General features: G+C 54.7%; 3 protein-coding genes and 1 long non-coding RNA gene across 7 annotated transcripts; 2 read left to right on the top strand and 2 right to left on the bottom strand.

The window, feature by feature from the left end:
• LOC138920707 (uncharacterized) lies at positions 1–9855 on the bottom strand. The gene is made up of 3 exons (XR_011432378.1): positions 9701–9855; positions 9174–9365; positions 1–887 (listed from the first exon to the last, which is right to left on the bottom strand). It is a non-coding gene; the product is annotated as an uncharacterized lncRNA (long non-coding RNA).
• Positions 8783–16041, top strand: CD72 (CD72 molecule). 3 transcript variants are annotated; one of them, XM_023629646.2, is made up of 10 exons: positions 8791–9033; positions 9143–9247; positions 9778–9849; positions 10147–10257; positions 10357–10446; positions 10777–11112; positions 13698–13846; positions 14470–14585; positions 15287–15448; positions 15704–16041. In XM_023629646.2, the coding sequence occupies exons 1-9, from the start codon at positions 8952–8954 to the stop codon at positions 15441–15443; spliced, it is 1218 nt and encodes a 405-aa protein (XP_023485414.1). In that variant the 5' UTR covers positions 8791–8951; the 3' UTR covers positions 15444–15448; positions 15704–16041. The 3 variants fall into 3 exon arrangements, with proteins under 3 accessions (XP_023485415.1, XP_023485414.1, XP_023485416.1); XM_023629647.2 differs by lacking the exon at positions 10147–10257 and having other exon boundaries at positions 8783–9033; XM_023629648.2 differs by lacking the exon at positions 10777–11112 and having other exon boundaries at positions 8810–9033.
• TESK1 (testis associated actin remodelling kinase 1) lies at positions 15990–21630 on the bottom strand. Of its 2 annotated transcripts, none has more exons than XM_070250666.1 (11): positions 21529–21630; positions 20075–20758; positions 19831–19952; positions 19652–19700; positions 18987–19133; positions 18568–18650; positions 18332–18422; positions 17997–18080; positions 17757–17846; positions 17505–17619; positions 15990–17168 (listed from the first exon to the last, which is right to left on the bottom strand). In XM_070250666.1, exons 2-11 carry the CDS (start codon positions 20291–20293, stop codon positions 16282–16284), a joined length of 1887 nt encoding a protein of 628 aa, XP_070106767.1. In that variant the 5' UTR covers positions 20294–20758; positions 21529–21630; the 3' UTR covers positions 15990–16281. The 2 variants fall into 2 exon arrangements, with proteins under 2 accessions (XP_070106767.1, XP_070106766.1); XM_070250665.1 differs by lacking the exon at positions 21529–21630 and adding an exon at positions 21196–21217.
• On the top strand, positions 20323–21532 carry LOC138920833 (WAS/WASL-interacting protein family member 1-like). Its single transcript, XM_070252013.1, has 2 exons — positions 20323–20733; positions 20795–21532. The coding sequence occupies exons 1-2, from the start codon at positions 20323–20325 to the stop codon at positions 21530–21532; spliced, it is 1149 nt and encodes a 382-aa protein (XP_070108114.1).
• Positions 21631–21763: the final 133 nt, after the last annotated feature.

Raw genomic sequence — 21763 nt, 5'->3', positions numbered from 1 at the left:
TTTTTTTCTGATATGATTTATTCAGAAAATTCAAAAGACTGTGGTAAAAAATTCTAGTAAAAACACAATACAATTTGGACAGTTGACTGGATATAAGCTAAACATAAAGAAAATAAATTGCTTTTTTCCTACTCTACTAATAAGCATCTCAAATTGAGAATGGGAAAAATATTCAATTTACAGCTACAAAATTATAAAATTCTTAGGATAATAACAATTATAGCCACCATAATGCCATCACTGTTCTAAGCACTTTCTATTAACTCAATCAGGCCTCACAACACCCTCTTGAGACAGATGACCATCATTGTTCTTATTTTACAGAAGAGAACACTGAGGAGCAGAGAGAATAAGTGACTTACCCCAGATCACTAGCTGTAACGCGTTAGAGTCGGGCTGTGAATCCTGGCAGTTTAGACTGAGACTACCCTCGTAACCACTGTGTTATGGCATGTAAATTTTTTTAAGTCGAGATATAATTGACATGTAACACTATATTAGTTTCAGGTGTACTACATAAATGATTCAATATTTGTATATATTGTGAAATGATCACCACAACAAGTCTAGTTAAGACCCACCACACAGTTACAAATATTTTTTCTTGTGATGAGAACTTTTAAGATCTACTCTCTTAGCAACTTTTAAATATACAATATAGAGGCCAGCCCAGTGGCGCAGCGGTTAAGTTCGCACATTCTGCTTGTCGGCAGCCCTGGGTTCACCGGTTCGGATCCTGGGTGCGGACATGGCACCGCGTGGCAAGCCATGCTGTGGCAGGCGTCCCACGTATAAAGTAGAGGAAGATGGGCACGGATGTTAGCTCAGGGCTGGTCTTCCTCAGCAAAAAGAGGAGGATTGGCAGTAGTTAGCTCAGGGCTAACTTCCTAAAGAAAAGAAAAAATATATGATATAGTATTAACTATAGTCACCATGATGTACACTACATGCCCATGACTGACTTAGTTATAACGAGAAGGTTTTTTTAAATTGCGGTAACATTGGTTTATAACATTATATACATTTTGGGTGTACATCATTATATTTCAGTTTCTGTGTAGATTACATCATGTTCACCACCCAAAGACTAATTACCATCCATCACCACACACGTGTCCAGTGACCCCTTTCTCCCTCCTTCCTCCCCCATTCCCCTCTGTCTCTGTGTGTTTGTTGTTGTTTTTATCTTCTACTTATGAGTGAGATCACACGGTATTTGACTTTCTCCAACTTATTTCACTTAGCGTAATACCCTCAAGGTCCACCCATGTTGTCACAAATGGCCGGATATCATCATTTCTTATGGCTGAGTGGTATTCCACTGTGTATATACACCACATCTTCTTTATCCATTTGTCCCTTGATGGGCACCTAGGTTGCTTCCAAGTCTTGGCTATTGTGAATGATGCTGTGATGAACTTAGGCGTGCACACATCTTTACGCATTCCTGTTTTCATGTTCTTTGGATAAATATCCAGCAGTGGAATAGTTGGATCATATTATAACTGGAAGTTTTATAGTGTGTAAATTTCATCAAGAAATACATAGTGCTCATGTGAAGAAAATCATATAGTATTATCAAAAGATATAAAGCAAGACTCGGACAAACAGAAAATCAACCATCTCGTTGGATAGGAAGATAAAATATCATAAAGGGCCAGCCCTCATTGCCAGGTGGTTAAAGTTTGGCACTCCTGCTTTGGTGCCCAGGTTTGCTTCCTGGTTGTGGAACCACACCCCCCATCTGTCAGTTGCCATGCTGAGGTGGCGGCCCACACAGAAGAACTAGAAGGACCTACAACTAGGATCTACAACCAGGCACTGAGGGGCTTTGGGAAGAAAAATAAATAAATAAACAAAATATCATAAAAAATGTCAATTCTCCCCAAATTAAAGTATACAGTTAATTCCAATTCTCAAAGAATAGTCAAGGAAAAAAAATTTTTTTAAAAAGAAATAGAAAAATTTGCCCTACCAAATATCAGAACATACTGTAAGGCCCCTTAATCAAGTGAATAGTTAAGGGAAAAATGTTGATCAGTGGAATAAACAGGAATCCAAAACTAGGTGTTTGTATATACGAGAACATGGTAATCCAAGTAATTGGGAAAAACAAGGATGACATAATAATAAGTGGTCTTGGGACAACTGGCTACCCTTACTGAACGCCTCGTCCGTGCTGGGACTATGCACTAGCAGGGCCTGCACTCCAGCGGAGCGGCGGGCTGCAAACAGCTGCTCTGGCAGGGCGCTCACGTCATCAAAGCAGGAGGCAGTGAGACACTGATGTGGGTTCCAGTCTGCCCTCACGGGTTCTGGCTTATCCCTGCTCCCCCACTTTGCATCTATCTTCCCTTCCTGACTGACTGCCCTGCAGACTCCAAGCTCCAGCATCAGAAGCAAAGACAATGACCTTTCGCAGACTGTTCAACCAGCTCTTACAACTGCATAATTGTGTAAGGGCAATTCTCTGTAACAAATCTCTTAAGTAAAAAAAAACACATGTGTGTATTGTATATGCATATGCAGAAGCTAATATAAAGGTTCCTCTGAGCCTTTTTTTAATTGAGATATAATTGACATATAACATTGTGTAAGTCTAAGGTGTACAACATGCTGATTTTATACATTTGTATATTGCAATATGCTTACCACCACAGTTAGCTAACACCTTTATCACATCACATAATTGTCATTTCTTTTATGTGGTGAGAACAATTTGAGCCTTGTCTGAATACGAGATGAAGGACATACAAGTATTCATTGTATTATTCTTTCAAATTTCTTTTAAGCTTGAAATCTTTCAAAATAAAGTTCTGGAGGGAGAAGAAAATATGTACAGAGGCTCTAACACCAATAGAAGAGCAGATCCAACTGGCTAACACACATGAAAATACATCCAAATGCACTAGGAGTCAGGGACATGCAATTCAAAGTAATAACAAAATGCCACGTTACATTCTCGGTGGAAAAGTGGGGCTCGAAACCCCTGGCTGAGCGCTGAGAGCCGTGCGGATCGTGTGCGTCAGAGCCAGCCCCCCGCCCCGGGGTGAGGCTGCTGGCGTGTTTACAGCAGTTCCCAGCAGTCAGTGGCGAGAGCTGCTCTCACGGAGGCAGTGGCTCTCCAGCACTTCTGGCCTGCCACGTGCTGGGGCAGAGCCCCTGCCGAAGACGAGGCGCAGGCAAAGCTGAAGGCCTGAGGGGCAGACACCGAGGGGCAGAGGCACTGAGGGGCAGAGGCACTGAGCGCTCCTGCATCGCTCAGACCCACTCTCACTACTGCCTCTCAGTAAGTCCATGCCGTCACTGCTTGTTTAAGGGCACAACTCTTCAAAAAGGATGAGGAGGAGGAGCACAGAAACAGCACGGCAGGGTTAGTGGGACAAGCTCCAATCGGCACAGCTGTGGCTGCTTCTGAGGCCGCACGCAAGCTCCTTCACTTCCCTCCTCTAGCGTCCCCTCCAGACCCACTCACTCTCAAGCAGCACTTGGTGCTAATCTAGCTGGGCTGCCTGGTGGGTAACACAGACCTTCATTTCCGAGGAGTCTGAGCGCCAAATACTGAGCCCTTTTCAGGCCACGGTGACTGCCGTGGCCCATTGGTGGACAGTGTGTCACTGGGCACAGAGCACCAGGAGGGACATGTGAGTCCCCTGGCAGGCAGATCCGTTCCTCCTGTTCCCATCATGTAGCAACAACCCTATCTCCTCGTGAGAATCAGGTTCGATTGCCAGGATGATCACTCCGCTCTAAGCTCTCAGCATGTGAGGGTGGAGGAGCCAGCGACAACTGCTAAATCTGGAGGACTCTACCCTGTGGACAGACACAGCCTGTCCCTGTGCATCCTTCCACCTTCGGCTCTCACTGCTAACTGAGTAGTCATCTCCATATTTTCCCACCTAAACTCCTGAGGATGAAAATTTGATAAGCGCCATCATCCCTGGTTCCCAGGGCAGGCCTCCCCACAGGCCCCACTCCGGCCAGCCTTGAGTCAGCTGCCCACTTGTTTATCCCAATCAGCTGAGGCCAGAGGAGCCAGGGGTCACGGAACACACTTTTGGGGGTCTAGGGCTGCCTCATCAGCAGGGCTTTGCCCCCATTAAAAGTGGCTGTGGGTGTGGCTGGCACAATGATATATTTGGTAAAGAAGCTATAGTCCTATGGAGCAGCCTTTTGTCACAAGCCCTCCTAGTCACGGGGTTAGTTCATAAGGAGCTTACAGCTCACTGAGCCCAGTTTCCTAATCTGTAAAATAAGTGGGTTGGGCTCACTAAGATCCCTTCAGGCTCCAAAATGCCTGATAACTGCCTCTCTCCTCAAACTTCTGTACATCCACTATGGTTAAGCCAGACTCCCTCGGTCCTATGCCTATGTAATTTATTATTTTATTTTATTTTATTTTTGAGGAAGTTCCGCCCTGAGCTAACATCTGCCAATCCTCCTCTTTTTGCTGAGGAAGACTGGCCCCGAGCTAACATCCGTACCCATCTTCTTTTGCTTTATCTGTGGGATGCCTGCCACAGCATGGCTTGCCAAGTCGTGCCATGTCTGCACCTGGGATCCAAACCAGTGGACCCCAGGCTGCTAAAGCGGAACGTGTGCACTTAACTGCTGCGCCACCGGGCCGGCTCCTATTTTTTGAACCCCAAATTTCATTTTGCAATAAATGTTAGCTGTTATTATTTATCTTTATTACCTTCTTTCTGTGGTGTGGAGCTGTCATTTTGCCCTGCTGCAATGTCAGAATCTTGAGTCTGCCTTTCGGTGTATTTGCTTTTTCTCACAGCTCTGTGCATCAGCATACATCAATGTGCTTTCTGTGTCACCATTCAAGACAGGACCAAGGAGAGGCCTGAGGCAGTCTCTGGAGGCCCACCACTGGCACTCTTTGGCTTCAGTGATCAAAGAGCCACAAATTCTCTTAATAGTGCTATTGGCGGCCCACTGTTTCTCTTCCACACTCTGGAGTTATTGCAACAGACTTTGGCTAAAATCTATACCTACTATTATCTCCAGCCATCACACCCTTGATTGATGTCACATGTCATCTAGACAATCCCATATTTTACAGATAGGAAATTGTGACTTGCCCAAAGTCACACACTGCCACAGGGCTGGCTTCTTTTATTTATTTATTTTTTTTTGAGGAAGATTAGCCCTGAGATAACATCTGCCACCAATCCTCTTCTTTTTGCTGAGGAAGACTGGCCCTGAGCTAACATCCGTGCCCATCTTCCTCTACTTTATATGTGGGACGCCTACCACAGCATGGCTTGCCAAGCGGTGCCATGTCCACACCCAGGATCTGAACCGGTGAACCCCGGGCCGCCGAAGTGGAATGTGCAAACTTAACCACTGCGCCACCGGGCTGGCCCCGAAGGCTGGCTTCTTGATCTCTATCATGTTCTTTACATCATGCTTCCTTCACAGTTCAGGAAACCTTTCTATTGCTGCTGTAACAAATTGCCACAAACTTAGTGGCTTAAAAAATACAAATTTCTTATCTTACAGTTCTCTTGGTCAGAGTCTGACACAGGTCTCACTGGACTAAAGTCAACACGTCAGCAGGGCTGGTTCCTTTCTGGAGGCTCCAGGGGAGAAACCATTTCTTTGCATTTTCCAGCTTCTAGAGGCTGCCTGCATTCCTTGGCTCATGGTTCCTTCCTCCACCTTCCAAGCTAGCAGCTGCCGGTAGGGTCCTTCTCTGGCCCTCTTCCACTGTCAAATCCCTTCTTCCCATGTGCCTGAAAGCACCAAAGGTGCTTAACTTAATCACGGTTCCATTTCTCGGCAGGTAAAGCCACATATTCCCAGGGTCTGGGGATCGGAGCATGAACATTTGCGGAGACCTCTGTCCTGCCTCCCACGCCCTGTCGCGGAGCTGCTGCAGGTAGAGCCCGACTTGCGGAGTCTCAGAAGACTTCCTCGGCCTCCTGATGCTGGCTGGCCTTCACTAAGGTTCACACAGACAACCTCTGTCCACACGGCCAGTGCTTCCCCGATGCCTTCAGGGCCGGCTCCCTCCTCCCCCAGCTTAACGCCCCGCTCCCTGTCACATGCAGTGGAGAGGTCAGGGGGGCACAAGAATGGGCTCCGGAGTTTGTCCTCTAGGATCCCAGACGGTGCTATGGGCCTCGAAAAGCCACAACGTACAGCATGGGCCCCTCAGCTCTGGAAAATCCCCAGGTGTCTTGACACGTGGGCAGGTGAGATGCAGCACAGAGCTCAGGTGTCCTTTCTGGTGGCCCGTTTTGAAAGGTAATGTGAACGTCCATATCGCAAAGACCCCGTGTGACGCACACGTGGGGAGGGGGGAGGATCCCGCTCTCAGACAGAGTCACGAGAAAAGCCACAGAAGAGAATACAGAATGTCATAAGGAGATAGTAACCACCACCAAAAGAGCTCTAGGAGAGCAGCCAGCCGGCCGCCTCAGACGCCCACGGACTGTGGCTGTGCAGCTCAGCTCATCCCAGCTCCCTCTGGGGCCCTCCCTGCTGGGGCCTCTCCAAGGGTCAAGTTAGGCAGCACGCCCATCGATTCTATTTTTGAGCGCTTACTGGAAGCTTGGTTTTGACACTTTACCCGGCATCCAGGCCATGTTCACTTGTGTGTTAGTTCTGAAAACTGGGACATTATCTACAGTTTACAGAATTCCTGCAAGTTTCCTGCAACTGATTTACACACATGCTGCCCCCGGCCCCTGTTCACCACTAATACAAGTACCCTGACTGCCCCCACCCATCCCTGCCAGCAGCTGCTCTACATGCTGCCACTCACTCTCACGGTCCCTGAGGCCCCCAAGGGAGTCACCAACTCACACCACTGCCTGTTATCTGGGGGAGGGGACCGGGTGCTGGAAACTTTAACCAGGCAGGGACGGTTAACAGCTGCAGGGACACCTTAGGAAACAGTGAGCCTTCAAAAGGAAATATTTGTAGAATCTGTCCCCATGACCTTTTAAGACTTTTCTGAAAACGGCCCGTCATTCCTTGCCATGGACAGAAATAACATCTATCACCGGCATCCTTCAGCCCACAGAATCCTTCATGCTTAACCCACCAGGCAGGCCCTGACATAGATGCTCACCTCACACAGACACGCCAACAGACCCCAAGGACCTAGGGACGCGTGTGCATGCGTGTACACTCACACACATGCATACACCTGCCTCTCCCTCAGACTCCCTCCTCAGGGGACAAATGTGCTCTTCTTCCTCAGTGGGCAGTTTTTCTGGGGTGGGCTGGGGGGTGCTGTTGGGCAGAGCTCTCGACCCATAGGCGCATCACAGTGCTCCCCTATGCACCACTGATCCAATCACAGACTCCGAGCTGTTAGCTGGTAGCATGCGGTGAGGACCTCTTTCCCCTTCCTTTCCCTCCCCACAGCTGCAGAGGGGGGTTTCTGAGGGGGCGGATGTCACCCACTGGGGGTGGGTTTTTTCCCCACCTTCATATCTTTTCTTGTCCCAGCCTCTTCCCACCCCTAGAAGTAGGCCCTTTCGGGGTCACTGGTAAAAGAACGTTAGGGAACACCTCCGAACCGCTCCTCAGCCGCCCCTCCTCCCCGCTGGTTACCCTCTCCTCCATGAGCCAGGCCCTCACCACCAATGAGCGCCTCAGCCCCAGTCTTCCCCTACAAATGCCCCTTTTTCCTCAGGGCTGGGTGTAAAGGGACAATGTTGGGACTTTTTAAAAGAAGAACTTTACTAGGAAAGTAAGAGAGGAATCAAAACCAAACCAAGAAAATATCAAAACCTCAGCTGGTGCAGAGGGCGCCCAGCACCTGCTGCTTGGTCTCTCTGCTCTCCTTGAAGGAGTGGCAGCCCTTTGTCATCCCTGTGCAACTCCTTTGCTCGCCTGCGCTCTGAGCCCCCACAAGGGCGTGTGAGTCATCAGTGCTGCAGGCTCTCCCAGAGGTGCACAAGATAGGGGGTCCCTCGCCCTCACCCGCAGCCCGGGCGCATCCAAGAGCCCCTGCCTCCTGGACTCAGCTAGCTGGGTCCAGCTCAGACAGTGGGACACAAGGGACCCTGTGAATCTGGCAGGGGGCAGGATGGGATGAGGAAGGGGCTGACTGGCCACAGGTGGGATCAGAGGGCAACAAGGGTGGAGGGGGCCAGGGCAAGGCAAGGGGTCCGGGGGGTTTTCAGAGGAGAAGCAGTTTGGTCCCAGAACCTCTACGTCCTCTAAAGGGCTGCCACCTCCCCAGGAAGGCCTTTGGAGGGAGCCCCTCCCTGTGCGTGGGGTCCTGGGCAGTTCTGTGGGACTACAGCAGGAAGGGAGCTGGGTCTACCCTGAAAGCCCCCAAACTGAGGAGGTGATGCGCCTCACCAAATTAGGGACCCCTTTATGGGAACTCATACCTGCTGGGAAGCCCAGGATGATGAGGTGCTAGGGCTCCATGCTAGAAGCCCCCCAACCTGATGCGGAGGGTGGAGTCCCACCCTGGAGTGATGATTGAGGAGATCCTCTGGGGTCAGCTGAGCACAAAAGAGCTCCAACTACACATAGATAAGCCTGTGGACAGGGCAGCCAGGAGAGAAGCCTGGGCAAATCAGGGTCGATGAGCAGGAGGATGGGTGTGAAACCAGCACTGCCGAAGTGGGTCTGAGATGCATGAAGGGGAGCACAGGTAGGACACAGGGACAGGCCTGAGTAGCGATCCTGTGACATCCCTGGCCCTACCAGATGCTCTGGACCTCAGTTTCCCCTCCCCTGCCCCTCTGGCCAGGGTTCAAGGATGCAGTCCGCTTCACTGAACCCATCTGTCTGAGACTTGCTCACATCTTCCTCTTTTGTGACTGGAAGTCACAGGGCAGAGCACTAAGCTGGGCAGTCATAGAGTGAACCCAGAGCTTACGAGTGTGAAGGGTCAGAGGGGAGAGTGGTAAGGGAGGCTTGGGGCCAGTGGGAGAGGGGGGAGACGGGTGGGGGCAGAGGAGCTCAGGACCATGGCTGAGGCCATCACCTATGCAGACCTGCGGTTTGTGAAGGCTCCCCTGAAGAAGGGCATCGCCAGGCGGTTAGGACAGGGTAAGGATGCACAGGCGTCTCCCAGACTCCGCATCCCCATCTTCCTTCATGACTCACCCCACAGACCCCATTCCGACCCCCACCTTGCTCCCTTTTCTCTCCTCTCCAGACCCAGAGGCTGACGAGGATGGGGAACTCACCTATGAGAACGTACAGGTGCCCCCAGTCCCAGGGGGCTCGAGCTCGGCTTCTTCTGGAGTAGGGGACAAAGCAGGTATGGAGAGCCCAGGGGGTGAGTGTTGGCGGGGGGTGGGGGGTGGGGGAGCTGTATCTTGAGCTGGGAGTCCACAGCTCTCTTGGGAGGACAAGACCCTCGGGGAAAGGAGGGGGTTCTTAGGAAAGAGATGAATGAGCACTGGATAAACGGGAGCCAGGGGAAGAATGAAGCTCCCTGGGGAAGATCAGGGCTCCGCGGAAGGATCCGGGCAGCCCTGGGGGAGAGGAGTCCCAGCGGGAAATGGGGAGTCAAGGGAGAGGGGAGGGGGGAGGGGGAGGAGGGGAAGGGGTCTGGGGCCGGCAGATGGGGGTCCCTGAGGAAAGGATAAAGGGAGACCCAGGAGGGAGAAGAGGGGTCCCCGGGGACAGAGAAGGGAGACCGGGAGGGACACGGGAGAGTCCGGGGGGCGCTGGCGGTGCCCGAGCGGCGCAAAAGGCACGAAGGACTGACCGGGGACCCGGGGGCCGGGGCGGGGGAAGCGGCGTTTCTGGGACCTCCCCTCTCCAGCTGCAGTCGTCCGTCCGCAGGGGTCCAGTCGGAGCCGCCGCCCGCCGCCCGGAGCTCCGCGACGCCGCCGGCGGCCGGGCGCCCCCTCCGCGGTGAGTGCCGCGCGCTCCCGCCCCGCGCACGCGCATCCCCTGCGGCCCGCGGCCTCCCCGCCCGCCCTCCGGCCTTCCCAGCGCGGGGCCCGCGGGGGCCAGGTCTGGGCCGCAGTGAGCCGGGGCTCCGCCCTTTGGACCGCGCGGGCGGCCCCGGACCCCTCCTCTGCCCCTTCACTCGGCCCCGTATAGATCTTTCCGACGTGTCGCCCCAGACTCCCTCCCCACCTTAGGATGGTCCCGGTTCACAAACCCCCTCCCCTGCCTCGGTCTGAGACTTAGTTCTCCTCCTACCAGGTAGTACCCCTCAATCCTTACCGGTAGCCATCGCCAGCCCTTATTCCGGAACGCCTTCCTCCGCTGAGTGCGGAAACCCACTCCCGACACAAACCGCCACGCCTGCACCAGGTCCTCGAGGGATGCTTTCTCCTGTGACCCCCCCCCCCATCCTCTCAGTCTATAGACTCGTTCCTGGGGCTCACTGGCTCATCCCACTGTCTCCCTAAGGCCGTGCAGCCTTCAGGCAGTACCTCGTGCTTGGCGCGCTCCTCACCTGCCTGCTGCTGGGGGCGGCCTCCATCTGCCTGGGAGTGCGCTGTGAGTATGCCTGCCCGCCCCGTCCCATTTACCACAAGCAACTTTCTCCTCCGCTCTGCCCTGATGGCTGCCCTTCCTCAGCAGGGCCCAGAGCCACTACCGCCATATCCTTAGCTTTTGGTCTGGTTTCCAGCCAGGTGTGTTTTAGAGTGCCCTCTTCCTAAATTGTCTTTACCTAATCCAGTACCTCCTTAAGCTGTAGGCAGTCAGATCTTATATTTCAGCTTGTTATGCAGAAAGTTGCAAGAAGCAGAAAAAGAACTGAAGCCTCAGGGTGCCAGGGCGCGGCTGAAGAAGATGCACTCCAAACCTCTCTTTATGGCCAAACAGATCTGCAGGTGTCTCAGCAGCTCCAGCAGACCAACAGCGTTCTGGAAGCCACTAACAGCAGCCTGAGGCAGCAGCTCAGCCAAAAGATAACCCAGCTGGGGCAGAGGGAGGTGGACTTGCAGGGGTCCAGTAGTAAGCTGGCCCAGACTCAGGAAGCACTGCAGATGGAACAGAAGGTTTGCCAGGCTACCAGAGAGCAGTTGCAGGCCTGCCAGTCCAACAGGGAGGAGACAGAAGAGAACTTGCGAAGGGAGGAGGGGCAGAGGAGGAACCTGGAGCAGAGGCTGAGCGGCGTGCAGGACACACTGAAGCCCTTCTTCACATGCCCCTCAGCAGGTATCTGCTCTGGGAGAGGAGAGGTGGGAGGGTCTGCCGAGCGGGATGGACTGAAGTGAGGAGACACTCCTGGCAGCAGTCTGTTTGTTTAGCAGGGGCCACTGTGTTGTTCAGGAATGGGGCAGCCCGCCAGAGTGGTGGCTGACATGAGTGTTGACCAACAGGGAGAAGGATCTAGCTGCATGCTGGATTTAGGGGGACTCACCCAGCTCTAAGGCAAATACTGTGGGGGAGAGGAGGGTAGTAGCCAGCAATGAAAATCATACTGTCCAAAGCTGCAAACTCAGGTCTCATCTGGCTTGTCATCAATGTCAAGGATCTGGGAACCCCCTGAATTTGGATGTGAAATGGGTTATTTGCACATTTTTCTAAAGAGAGGGTCTATTGCTTTAATTAACTCTCACCACATCTGAGATTCCCCAAAAGATGAAGAATTACTGATTGACAAGATGCAGTCTGGTGGTAGGGCAAGGCGGCTGAGGCTCTTGCGTGTGGGTGGCACTCACACTGAGGTGGGTGAGGGTGTCGCAGGGCAGTGGACCGAGGTGGAGTGTTCATCCATTTTGAAAGCGGGCGTCAGGCTAGTATGTGGGGATGAGGGAGGGGATGCGGGAGAGGCTGTGCCGAAGCAGGCTGAGGTTTGAGGCAGGGTGCCAGGCCCAAGGGGACTGGAATGTTCATGAACTGGCTATCTGTGGTCAAGATTAGGCTCTGTCTAGTTCAGGGGCCATCTGGATACTCCCCCAGGCGTAAGACAGAGAAATCACGTGCAGACACCCCCAGTCCTCATTTCTTTAACCTTCCTATTCCCCATGACCCGCCCTTCCATGCCAGTGCTGCCACCTGTCCCACAGTTGCACCCTAGACCTCGGTATCCCAAACTGCTCTTCTGCCTAAAGGTGGGTTTCGGATCTCCACTCTAACCACAACTGCCCACCCCTCCAGGCTTCCCCACACTTCTTCTTCAACCACATTGAGGTCTCCAATGGGCTCACTCCTGTTTTCTCCCTTTCCATCAGCTGTCCATCACTGTCCTCACTTCTCTCTTTACCTATCTTGGATTCTGGGGCCCATCACTTCAGCCACTCACTCCTTGTTCCATTGTCCTTCTGGTGCCCCTGACTGTAAATGTCTCAACTCTGGGTGAACTCAACTGACCACCTAGCCCATGCCTGCACCCAAGTGTGAGAAATGCAGTCATTCTGCTTGGGGCCACTGAAACTCTAGGCTCACCCTCAGCTGCGGCCTTGGCACTGCCTGGCAACTCTGCAGGGGTTGGCTTGCTCTCCATCATAACTCCTTACCCACTGCCTGCCCTCTCACTTTCAGCAGATGCCCTTCTCTGTCCAGAGGAATTCCCTCTGTTTTCCACCACCAAGCGTATATATCCATTTATGTTTTTGCCCAGCCCCGTCTCTTACAAGGACAGCTTGCTGAATGCTTTTCCTAAACAGCCCCCTACCAAATCCACTCTTCATATTGCAGCCAGAATAATCCTTTAAAAACAAAAATCTGATCACATCCTCTCAGTTAAGATGATGTCATAGCAGTTAATTCACTACATCAAAAGCTATGGAATTCATACTGCATATCCTACACTATGCCCAGGCACTTGTGGTATGGCCAGTGAACAAAATTCCTCTGTGTGAAACCCTACATTGACTTTCTTTTGCTCATAATATAAAAATAAAAAATCTTTAACATGGCTTCCAGGACCCCTGCCTACCTTTGAGCATACGACTTATCCCCTCACCCTCTTCCATTTGGCCACACCGACTTCTTTTTATTCCTTTAAGTTGTCATAAGACAGTAACTCAAGGGGTAGCTTGGTGGGGACATGAGAAACTGTAGACAAAAGAGAGGGAGTTCATGGAGGAGGGATTTTTGAGTGACGGAGGTAGGACTGGTGGAACCAAGCAATGGAGAGAGGCAGGGTGGGATCAGGAGCGCAGACTAGGGTGTGAGATGTTAAAAAAGAAGGATGTTTATTTCTTATGGACAGTCGTGAAAAGAGGAACAGAGAAGAGACAAATTCTGAGGTAGGGGAGGGAAACGGAGCAAGTTCACATCAAGTGTCTGACAATTTCAGCAAAACAGGCACCAAGGTTGTCCACTGTGGAAGAGCAGAGAGGGAGGGGTGGTGGCAGCCCGAGGAGTGTGGAGAGTCTTGAATATGCAGTGGGGAACGCCTTCTGGAGCTAATGAGGGGAATGGGAGGCCAACTTGTGGAGGAGCCAGTGTGAGGACAGCCAAAATGGAGGGGGGTGGAGTGCGATCATTCAGAAATGGGGAATAGTACCATCAGCCCTATTAAAATAAATCTCCCAGATTGTTAAGGAGTAAAGTTGCTGAATGTAAAAGGTTTTCACTAAGTATACACAGGTATGGCATTTCCAGGGAAAGCAAGGGAAAGCAAAGGAAAGCAAGATTGCCAAGATCGAGGACAAGAAGTCAGTGAAGGTGCCGAGATTAGACCCAGGGCAATACCGTTCACAATCAGATTGCTGAGTAGTCACTTTCCTCCCAGGTGTTGAGCTCTCCCTCCTGGGTCTGGGCTGTGCTGTCACACTCTTCCTGCTTTTTAGACACCTGCTGTCCCGTGGGATGGATACAGAACGAAAGGAGTTGCTTTTATGTCTCAGTTACTCGGAGAAGTTGGGAGGAGAGCCAAAAACATTGTAAATCTCTGTCCTCTGACCTGGCCACATTCAGTGACACATCTCGTCTTTATAGCGTAAGCATTCCCTTATTCACAGACTGTAGTGGGTACTGTTAGGTAAAGGGACATATGTCATCAAGTCAGGAATGGCAGTGCACACATGGCCCGCATGCCATGGCATGCATTCCTTTTCCAAGCAGCTTCTCAGCACAGTGCTCCAGGCGGCCCCTACTAGTTGATTAGAGTTGGCATGAGAGTTGGAACTTTAAGCTGTTTCTCATCTCAGCTTTCTGGTCGGCTCTCTGGGCTGCTTACCAGGTTCTTTGACTCTCATGGCCTCTCAGGCAGAGCGGTCCCATACCTAGTTGGCTAGATTGTAGGGCTTGGTTCCTTGTGACCAGAACAGCCCATGGGATGACTGCCCTTCAAAGGCTGGCAGAAATTCTTACCCAGCTGGGGCTGAACTGAAGGGTGAGCCTGCATCTGCAGGGTGGCGCTTGAAGGAAGCAGAGATAGGTCACCGATGAGCTGAGGTCATGCACCAAAGTCAGGCACAATCTCGTCCAAGTGCATAGGTCTCCCAAGAGTCTTCATTTTCTTCCGTCAGCCCAAGTCCCCTCCTCCCACTATCCCCTCCCCCACTCCCATATTTCTCATCACTCTCTGCACATCTCTGGTCTCTCTGAATCTCCCCTCAGAATTATGCCAGCAGATTAAATAAGGTGTTGGTACAAGTTGGTCAGCTTGATTCATATTGGATTGGCCTCAGCTTTAACAAGCACTGGCAGTGGACTGATGGCACAAGAGTCTTTGGGTAAGTTTGTTAGGCCTTTTGGACATTTCCAACCCCATAATCCCTTCATAAAGACATAGTAATCAGATTTCCCTCTAGGTCCTGCTCCCAAAACTCTTTCACAATAAATACTGTAATTGTCTATTTGTCCATGTCCTCTATTTGATTAATAACTCTTTAGGGCAGTCTTATTCTCTATTCTATCCCCAGTACCTAGCGTTCCCTGGCACATGCTTTTTAAAAAATTACTAGGTTGGTACCTATGTCATCTTTCAGAGAGAGAAGCTGAGGACTTAGCTCGGGCTTCACAGCTGATGGAGAACCCTGGAGTTCTAACTTCCTGTCCCTTGACAAGGCTCCCAAATTGAGGTGGTCCTTTCTCAGTTGGGGCCTCTTGGGGCACTAGAGCTGCTCCAGGGAAGTAAGGGAGCAGAGGAGTTCCTTTGAGGATCAACCCCAGGGACCCTGGAACAGGGTAGTTCCCTATGTTCCCTAACTGGAGTTCCCATCTTTAAGACCTTGGGAGACTTTTCCCTTCCCTGGTCCTAAAGCCTCTCTGGACTGAAACCCAAACTTCTGTCCATGAACCATGCCCAAACGTGGCCTTGGACAGGCAGGGTGAGTTAGGACTTAGGTTAGGTGCTATGCAGGGCGAGGGGAGAGAAAGGATGGGACGGGAGGGACCCAGAGCTTACCCCAACTCCACTGCACCACTCTTTTAGGTTTGAGTATAACAGGTATTATCCTGAAAACCCAAGATGTGCCAAGGTACAAAGCAGTTGGCCAAAACTGCAGCCGGAGAAGTGTTCATCTTCTCTTCCCTGCATCTGTGAGATGAAAGCTTTCAGGTATCCAGATGGGGACCACTATTTGCACTGAGCTGGGTAAGTGTGAGGGATGAGACAGTCATGGGAGTCTGGGGAAAAGAGGGACTTGGAGCAGGGGCCCAGAGGTCAGGGGGAAAACTTGCTCCTGGGAGTGACGGTCATGTCCACAGCCTCCAGAGGCTTGGTCTGCTTCTGTCAGGGGGGGTTGGGCAAGGAGGGAGACTGGTGATGTGGCTGTCCAGGGAGCTGGGGTGAGCTGGATAGGGGTTCTTAGTGACAGTCAACTGTGCTCACTGATTCTTCACTCTCCAGATACTCAAGCCAACAAGAGCCCATGCCCCTCATCCTAACCCACAGCCTGCACATCCTGAGATCATTTCCCTCCAGCATTCCCTCATTCTCCTGGTCGGTGCCCGGCCAGGGGCTGATCCATGCCCAACACTTCCAGGCAGCCTGCTGCCTGCTTGAAATCCTGTCCCACAAACTGAATTGTTCCTTGGGAAAGGGTGAAGGAGCCTCTAGAAGAGATTTTGCCCTCCCCCAAAAGCTCCCATAGTGGAATATGGGGAGGGGGAGGAGGGCGCACCGGCTGAGTGGATAGGGGCAGCCCGGAGCCAGCCAGGCAGTTTTATTGAAATATTTTTAAATAATTTGCATGTGTTAGTCTCATGTGTCAGCAATGCTGTGTCTGGTTCAGTGATTCCCACGGGAGAGCAAGCCCAGGGGTTGGATAGGAAATGTTCTGTCTCTCGAGTCCATGCTGAAGTTCCCCTATACAGGGAGAAGAGCCGGTGGCCCATCTGGGGCTGGCACTGTCCAGCATCTGCACTCTGTTCTCACAGGGCGTCCTGAATGCCAAAGTTGGAGGCCTGAGACCAGAGGCCCCACTGCTAAGAGCGTGCGCCAGGCAGCTGCAGGCTGGGTGTGGGTGGCTTGGCATGGTGCCCTCGGTGGCAGAGGAGACTGCCCGCCTCACAGTTCAGGTTGCGGTAGCGGGCAACAGCTGGTGTGGGGCGGGGGCACATGGACAGGAAGCCAAAGCTGAAGGGGCCAAGGCAGCAGCCTGGGCACGGCAGCCCCTCATCGGATTCCCGGGGAGCTGAAGGGGGCGGTGAGGGTTCTGTCCGCTCCAGGGCTGCCGCCCGGGGCAGGCTATGCTGGGCCCGGTTCCAGGACTCCCCAGCCCAGGCTTGTGGGGAGTTCACCACCACAGCTGGGGGGTTGTTGTTAAGGGGAGCTCCTGATCTAGAGGACCAGGGCCGGGAGGCTGAGGAACAAGTGCTGATGAAGTTGTCTGTGGCCGTAGCCAGGGGCGGCTGGGGAGCTGGTCCTGGGGGTTCCGGCTCAGGGCTGCTGCCCTCACACTCCATTCTCTCTTCAACTGAGGGGCCCACAGCAGGAGGGCCAGGACCTGGCAGTGCTGTCTCCATACGTCGGGGGAGCTCAGGGGATGACGGTAGTGAGCGGCAGCGGCGGGCAGGTGTCCCAGGCTGGACCAGGGTCTCTGGAGTGGTCACCAAGGGCAGCTGGGTGGAGGGCAGTGGTGATGGTGGTACAAGGGGCAGGGGTGCGACTAGCTTGCTGGGTGTGTCCAGGAGCTTGATCTTGCCACCCCTGAGGTCTTCCCGTAGTGAGAAGGGATTGACTCGAGTCAGATTGTCCCCCCAGTTGGGGGGTGATTCTGGTGACGGGGGCAGGAAGAGGTCGGACCGGCTGCGGGAGAGCCGGGGGTCTGGCCTGGGAAGCGTGGCAGAGGGACCCCCTCTTGGAACAGAGCCTGTAGACAGAGAAGTTTGTGATCGCTGTGTTCAGCATTTCTCATAGCTCCTTGAGGGCCTCATTATTCGCCAGGAGGCTGGGGGGACTAGAGCTTAGAAAAGGGAGCCCCAAAGAATGTTTTGGAAAAGGGGAGATGTTACCTCCAGCCCCTTTTTCTCTTCTTTCTTCCCCTCCCTTAGGCTCTAGAATTAGAATTTGAGATGTCTTTTCACCCCACCCCCGCCCCCAGCCTTCTCAACTAATAAATACGCTTAGTCTCCCCCAGATAATTCCCTGAGTTCTGAGGAGGAGAGAGGCAGAAGGACTTCAGTGAGATCAGATCATGCTCACTTACCCTGCTTGTGTGTCAGGGGAGCCCTGGGGAGGGGGGCTGGCTCAGGGAGCTGCTCCAGGATCCATTCCAGGTGCTGGGTGATTTCAGTGAAGGGAGCACGAGTGCTAGGTTCCATCTGATGGGTAAGGACAGGGGCAGCTTCACTCAGTGCTCCCAAAGAGGGTCCCTGAGTTTTCCTCCCATCCCCCGGGACAGGACAGCCGTGTCAGCTGATGGCCGGGGGGAAGGGCAGTGAGGGAGTGAGGCTCTTACACTGCAGCAATGGATGGCCAGGAGCAGGAAAGGCAGTGGGCAGTCATCCCCTACTAGGCTCCGGAAAGCAGGCACATCCAGGCCAAAGTCCTGTGGGGACAGAGAGGAGCGGCCTCCAAGTCAGTCTTCCTTGGGTTCTCTTTCTGCCCCCTAATCGGGACCTCAACCTCCAGGGAGCCTTCCCTGGTTATGAGCTGCCCAGTCTGGAGTTCCTCCTTTCAAACCTGAGACATCATTCACCTCAGTACGGGGTAGGTAATCAGGGTCCGCAGGTACTCGAGCGATGAGCTCACAGAGAACAATCCCAAAAGCGAAGACATCAGCCTGGGGGTAAGAGTAAATGTCAGGGGGAGGAACTGACGGTTTTCATGTCAGAATTCTGCAAGAATATGTCAGAAACAGGAGGGGAGTCCTGACAGTTTTCATGTGTTGGAGGGTGCCTGTGAGGGGCAAGGGGGACCCTGGGGATCTCTCGAATATCTGGTAGGGTTGTTGAGGAACTTGGGGTGGCACCTTCCAAGAGTATTTCAAGGGTCTCTGGAAGGCCTTGGGGATCTAAAGGGTCCATGTCTTACCTTCTCATCATATAGCTCACCCCGCAACACCTCTGGCGCCATCCAGTATGGAGAACCCACCACAGCCAGCGGCTCCTTCCTCGCCCCTTCCCTGTAGGCGCAGGGGCAGAGCGGTCAGAGACATCCCACTCAGACGCCCTCCCAAACCAAAGGAGATGCGGCCAGCCCCCACACTCCAAGGGAAACGTCCCTGGGGCCTTCTGGGAGGTTTGGGGGGACAGGGGCGTTCACCTCACCTATACACAGGAATCTTTTCAGCCAGCCCGAAGTCACCCACAACAGCTGTGAAGCCTCGGTCTTCCCGTCGGATCAGACAGTTCTGACACACACATATAGCATCCCCACACCCATCACCTTCTGCTCCCTGATCTCCCAATATACACCCCAAAGCCCTGTCACTCCAGAGTAACCCCAACCCTCTCTGATCTCCCGGTTCTCCCATGTACCCCAATTTGCAATATCATCCATCACTCCAAACACAGCGTGGTACTCAGTCCCTCAGAGCACTCCTCCTCATGCCAGACCCCCACTCTCCAATGCCTTGCTATTCCAACCTCCTAACATACCTATTTCTCACATTCCAATATCCATGGGCCAGTTACAATCTAATAGTCTCAAGTCCCCTTTCATGCCTCCACCCACCTGGCCAACCTACCTTGGATGTGAGGTCTCGGTGGAATACCCCTTTGGCATGCAGGTACCGCAGGCCACGGGCGATGTCCAGAGCCAGGCGGAGCCTGACAGGCCAGGATAGGGGTTCGGGGGAGCTGAGCAGCTGTTCCAGGGTCCCCCCATTCATGTACTAGGGCACAGAGGGAGGAGAAGGGGAATGAATGTCAAGGTTTCAGTCTGTCGTTTAGGTCTCCCACTTATAAGCCAGGGGACAATCAGGAGGATCACAAAGGTCAGAAGGGTGAGTCCATGCTCTAGGGTCCCCCATTCATATTCTAGGGCTGTCCTGTCCAATGCATGTGCAAATATTTAAATTATTAAGTTTAAATAAAATTAAGCATTCAGTTCCTCAGTCACCCTAGCCGCATTTCTGTACTCCCTGGCCACATGTGGCTAGTGGCTGTGGTTTTGGACAGCACAGATACAGAACATTTCCATCACTGCAAAAAGTTCTATTGAACAGCACTGTTCTAGAGGATACAGAGGATGAGGCCCTTTATTTGTGGTTTGCCCAAAGGGAAGTTCAGGGAGACCTCCTGGGAGGAGGTCCTGCTGCCTCTCATTATTCCTCTGCAGATGCACGGGGCTGCTGACTCTCTCTCCCCTTGGTGCTGGTGGTGGGTACCCCACTTCCTGGCTCATCCTCACCTCTGTAAGAGCGTGCAGCTGCCCCTGGTGCACACAGACCCCCATGAACCTGGAAGAGGATGAGGAAGAAAGGAGGGCAGGCTGTAAGAGCCCCCGCCCCTCCATAGTTCCCACTTTTCCCGCGGGATCTTTCCCCTTCCCCCAGCAAGCGTCCCTGCAAGCGGCTGGGGCCCGCTCACCTTAGGATGTTGGGGTGCCGGAGCCGGTTCATCAGCTGCACCTCCCGTAGCGTATTTCCCCGATTACTGGGGAGCCTGTTCATTTTCAGCACCATGACTTGCCCGGACTGTCGGTGCCGAACCTGGGGGCGGCAGGGGCCGGCAAGTCCTGGGCAGGTCGGGCGGATCACCCCAGTGCGGGCCCCAGACCCAGCCTCCCGTCTAAGGCTCGGTCCCGCCCCTCTGTCCTCTCTGCTCGTCCTACCTTGTAGACCTCAGAGAAGAAGCCGGCCCCGATCTTCTCGGCGCAGTGGAAATCGTCCACGCGCGCTAGGCTGGACACGGCGCTGCGGAGGGCCCGGTAGGAGGAGGGGCGGCCCCGGCCCGGGCCTCCGCCCGCGCCCCCCGGCCCGGGGGGCCCATCCCCCGGCGCCTCTCCCGGCCCGGGCCCAGGGCCCCGCAGTGGGGGCCGTTCCCCGGCCATGGCCGGGCCCCAGCCCGGGCCTGCCTCACATGGCAGGGTCCCCGGGTCCCGGGCAGGCCGCGCTCGCCATGGGCGCCGGGGCTCCGCTCCCGCCCGGGGGAATGGAAGGCCCGCCGGAGATCCTGGGCCCGCCCCCGCCGCGCCGGCTCGCTGGGCCCGGGCGGACGCCGCGCCGCGCTGCGCACGGCCTGGGCTGGCCTGGCCGGCGGGCCGGGGACGCTCCCGGGCGCCGGCGGGCAGGCGCTGGCTCCCGCAGGCGGAGGCGGGCGGCGGCTCTCCGCTTCGCCGCTGGGGCTCAGGCTCCGCGGCCTGCTGGGGGCGGGGCGGGGCCGGGCCTCCGCTTAACTCCTTCGAGCCGGGCCTCGGGGCAGCGCCACGCCCCCCAGGTGCGCACGCCGCGACCGGTGGCCGCGACCGCGGGGGCTGCGGCGTCGGGAGAAGCACGTGCAGGTTCGAGCTGAACAACTGAATGGAACGGGGGCTGATTGTGCGTACGCGCAGCTCGAACGTCGCCGGCCGCCCTGGGAGTCCTTTCTCCCCGCCCTCGGGGCACTGGCGGCGGAGGGCCGGGCTCAGGGAGCAGCCCGCTGTCTGCGCTCCACCGAGGAGCGGGGCAGAGCAGAAGCCCGCTCAGGCCCGGCCACCTGCCCGCCGCCCCGGCGTCCGCCCCGGCGCCGCCTGCCCATTCCCGGTCTCCGCCCGACTCCTGCAACCTCTGCACCCCCGACGCCTTCTACCTTCGCGGGCGGTCGTGGTGCCCGGGGGCCGCGGTGGGCCCTCGGCCAGCCAGCCCCGGCTCCTCCTCACTCCATCCCGCCCCCCTCGAATAAAGTTCTCCCTCCAGTGCCTCCGCCCAGCGACCCGCCACACGGACCTCCCTCCCTCTCCTCCTTCCCAACTACCCTCTCTCCACAGAGCCACCTCCCACTGCAGGCGAGCTCCTCCTTCGGCGAGGTCCCACCCTCGGCAAGACCCCGCCCCTCCAGGAGCCCTTCCCCGCGGAGGCCCGGCCCCTCGGAGGGACCTTTCCCCAGTAGGACAGCACCACCATCGGGGTCGCTGGAGCCCTTGGGTGCTACACCCCTCCTCCGAGGGTTCCTCCCACGCAGGGAGACCCCGCCTCTCGGAGCGACCCCGCCGGTCATGGTGACCCCGCCCCTCAACGTGACTCCTCCCGCGGTGTGGCCCCGCCCTTATCAGAGCGATCTCTCCCCGCCGCTTCCGCCCCGCCTCACGTAGGAGTCGGTCTGCCCCCTCAGGCCGGAGGAGGAGCTGCAGCGGCCTCTCGAAGTCGGCGCGGGGTTCGCCCCGAGCGCGCAGGCACTGCCGCGGGACCCCGCGCGCTCGCCGTACCCGGCGCTTCCGGTTCTCCGGGGTTCCTCCCCCTTCGTCGGTGGAATAGCCAATCGTGGCCAGGCACGGGGGACGCCGCGGTGGCCGGCGGGCGGCTGCGGGCGTCGCCGAGCGGCG

Source organism: Equus caballus, chromosome 25 (assembly GCF_041296265.1).
Source record: "Equus caballus isolate H_3958 breed thoroughbred chromosome 25, TB-T2T, whole genome shotgun sequence".
Taxonomy (NCBI): domain Eukaryota; kingdom Metazoa; phylum Chordata; class Mammalia; order Perissodactyla; family Equidae; genus Equus; species Equus caballus.
Note: the sequence above shows the minus strand (reverse complement) of the source record. Positions and strands in the feature narration are given on the sequence as shown.

Bases quoted from the DNA above. Each gene is read 5' to 3' on its own strand.
- CD72 (XM_023629646.2), top strand. From the start codon at position 8,952: ATGGCTGAGGCCATCACCTATGCAGACCTGCGGTTTGTGAAGGCTCCC. The intron at 10,258-10,356 runs GTCCTCGAGGGA...TGTCTCCCTAAG, and splicing joins AACCGCCACGCCTGCACCAG to GCCGTGCAGCCTTCAGGCAG. The intron at 14,586-15,286 runs GTAAGTTTGTTA...CCACTCTTTTAG, and splicing joins GATGGCACAAGAGTCTTTGG to GTTTGAGTATAACAGGTATT.
- TESK1 (XM_070250666.1), bottom strand. From the start codon at position 20,293: ATGGCCGGGGAACGGCCCCCACTGCGGGGCCCTGGGCCCGGGCCGGGA. The intron at 19,953-20,074 runs GTAGGACGAGCA...TGCCGCCCCCAG, and splicing joins TCTTCTCTGAGGTCTACAAG to GTTCGGCACCGACAGTCCGG. The intron at 19,701-19,830 runs GTGAGCGGGCCC...ATCCTCTTCCAG, and splicing joins CGGCACCCCAACATCCTAAG to GTTCATGGGGGTCTGTGTGC.
- LOC138920833 (XM_070252013.1), top strand. From the start codon at position 20,323: ATGGCAGGGTCCCCGGGTCCCGGGCAGGCCGCGCTCGCCATGGGCGCC. The intron at 20,734-20,794 runs GCACGTGCAGGT...GCGTACGCGCAG, and splicing joins GGGCTGCGGCGTCGGGAGAA to CTCGAACGTCGCCGGCCGCC.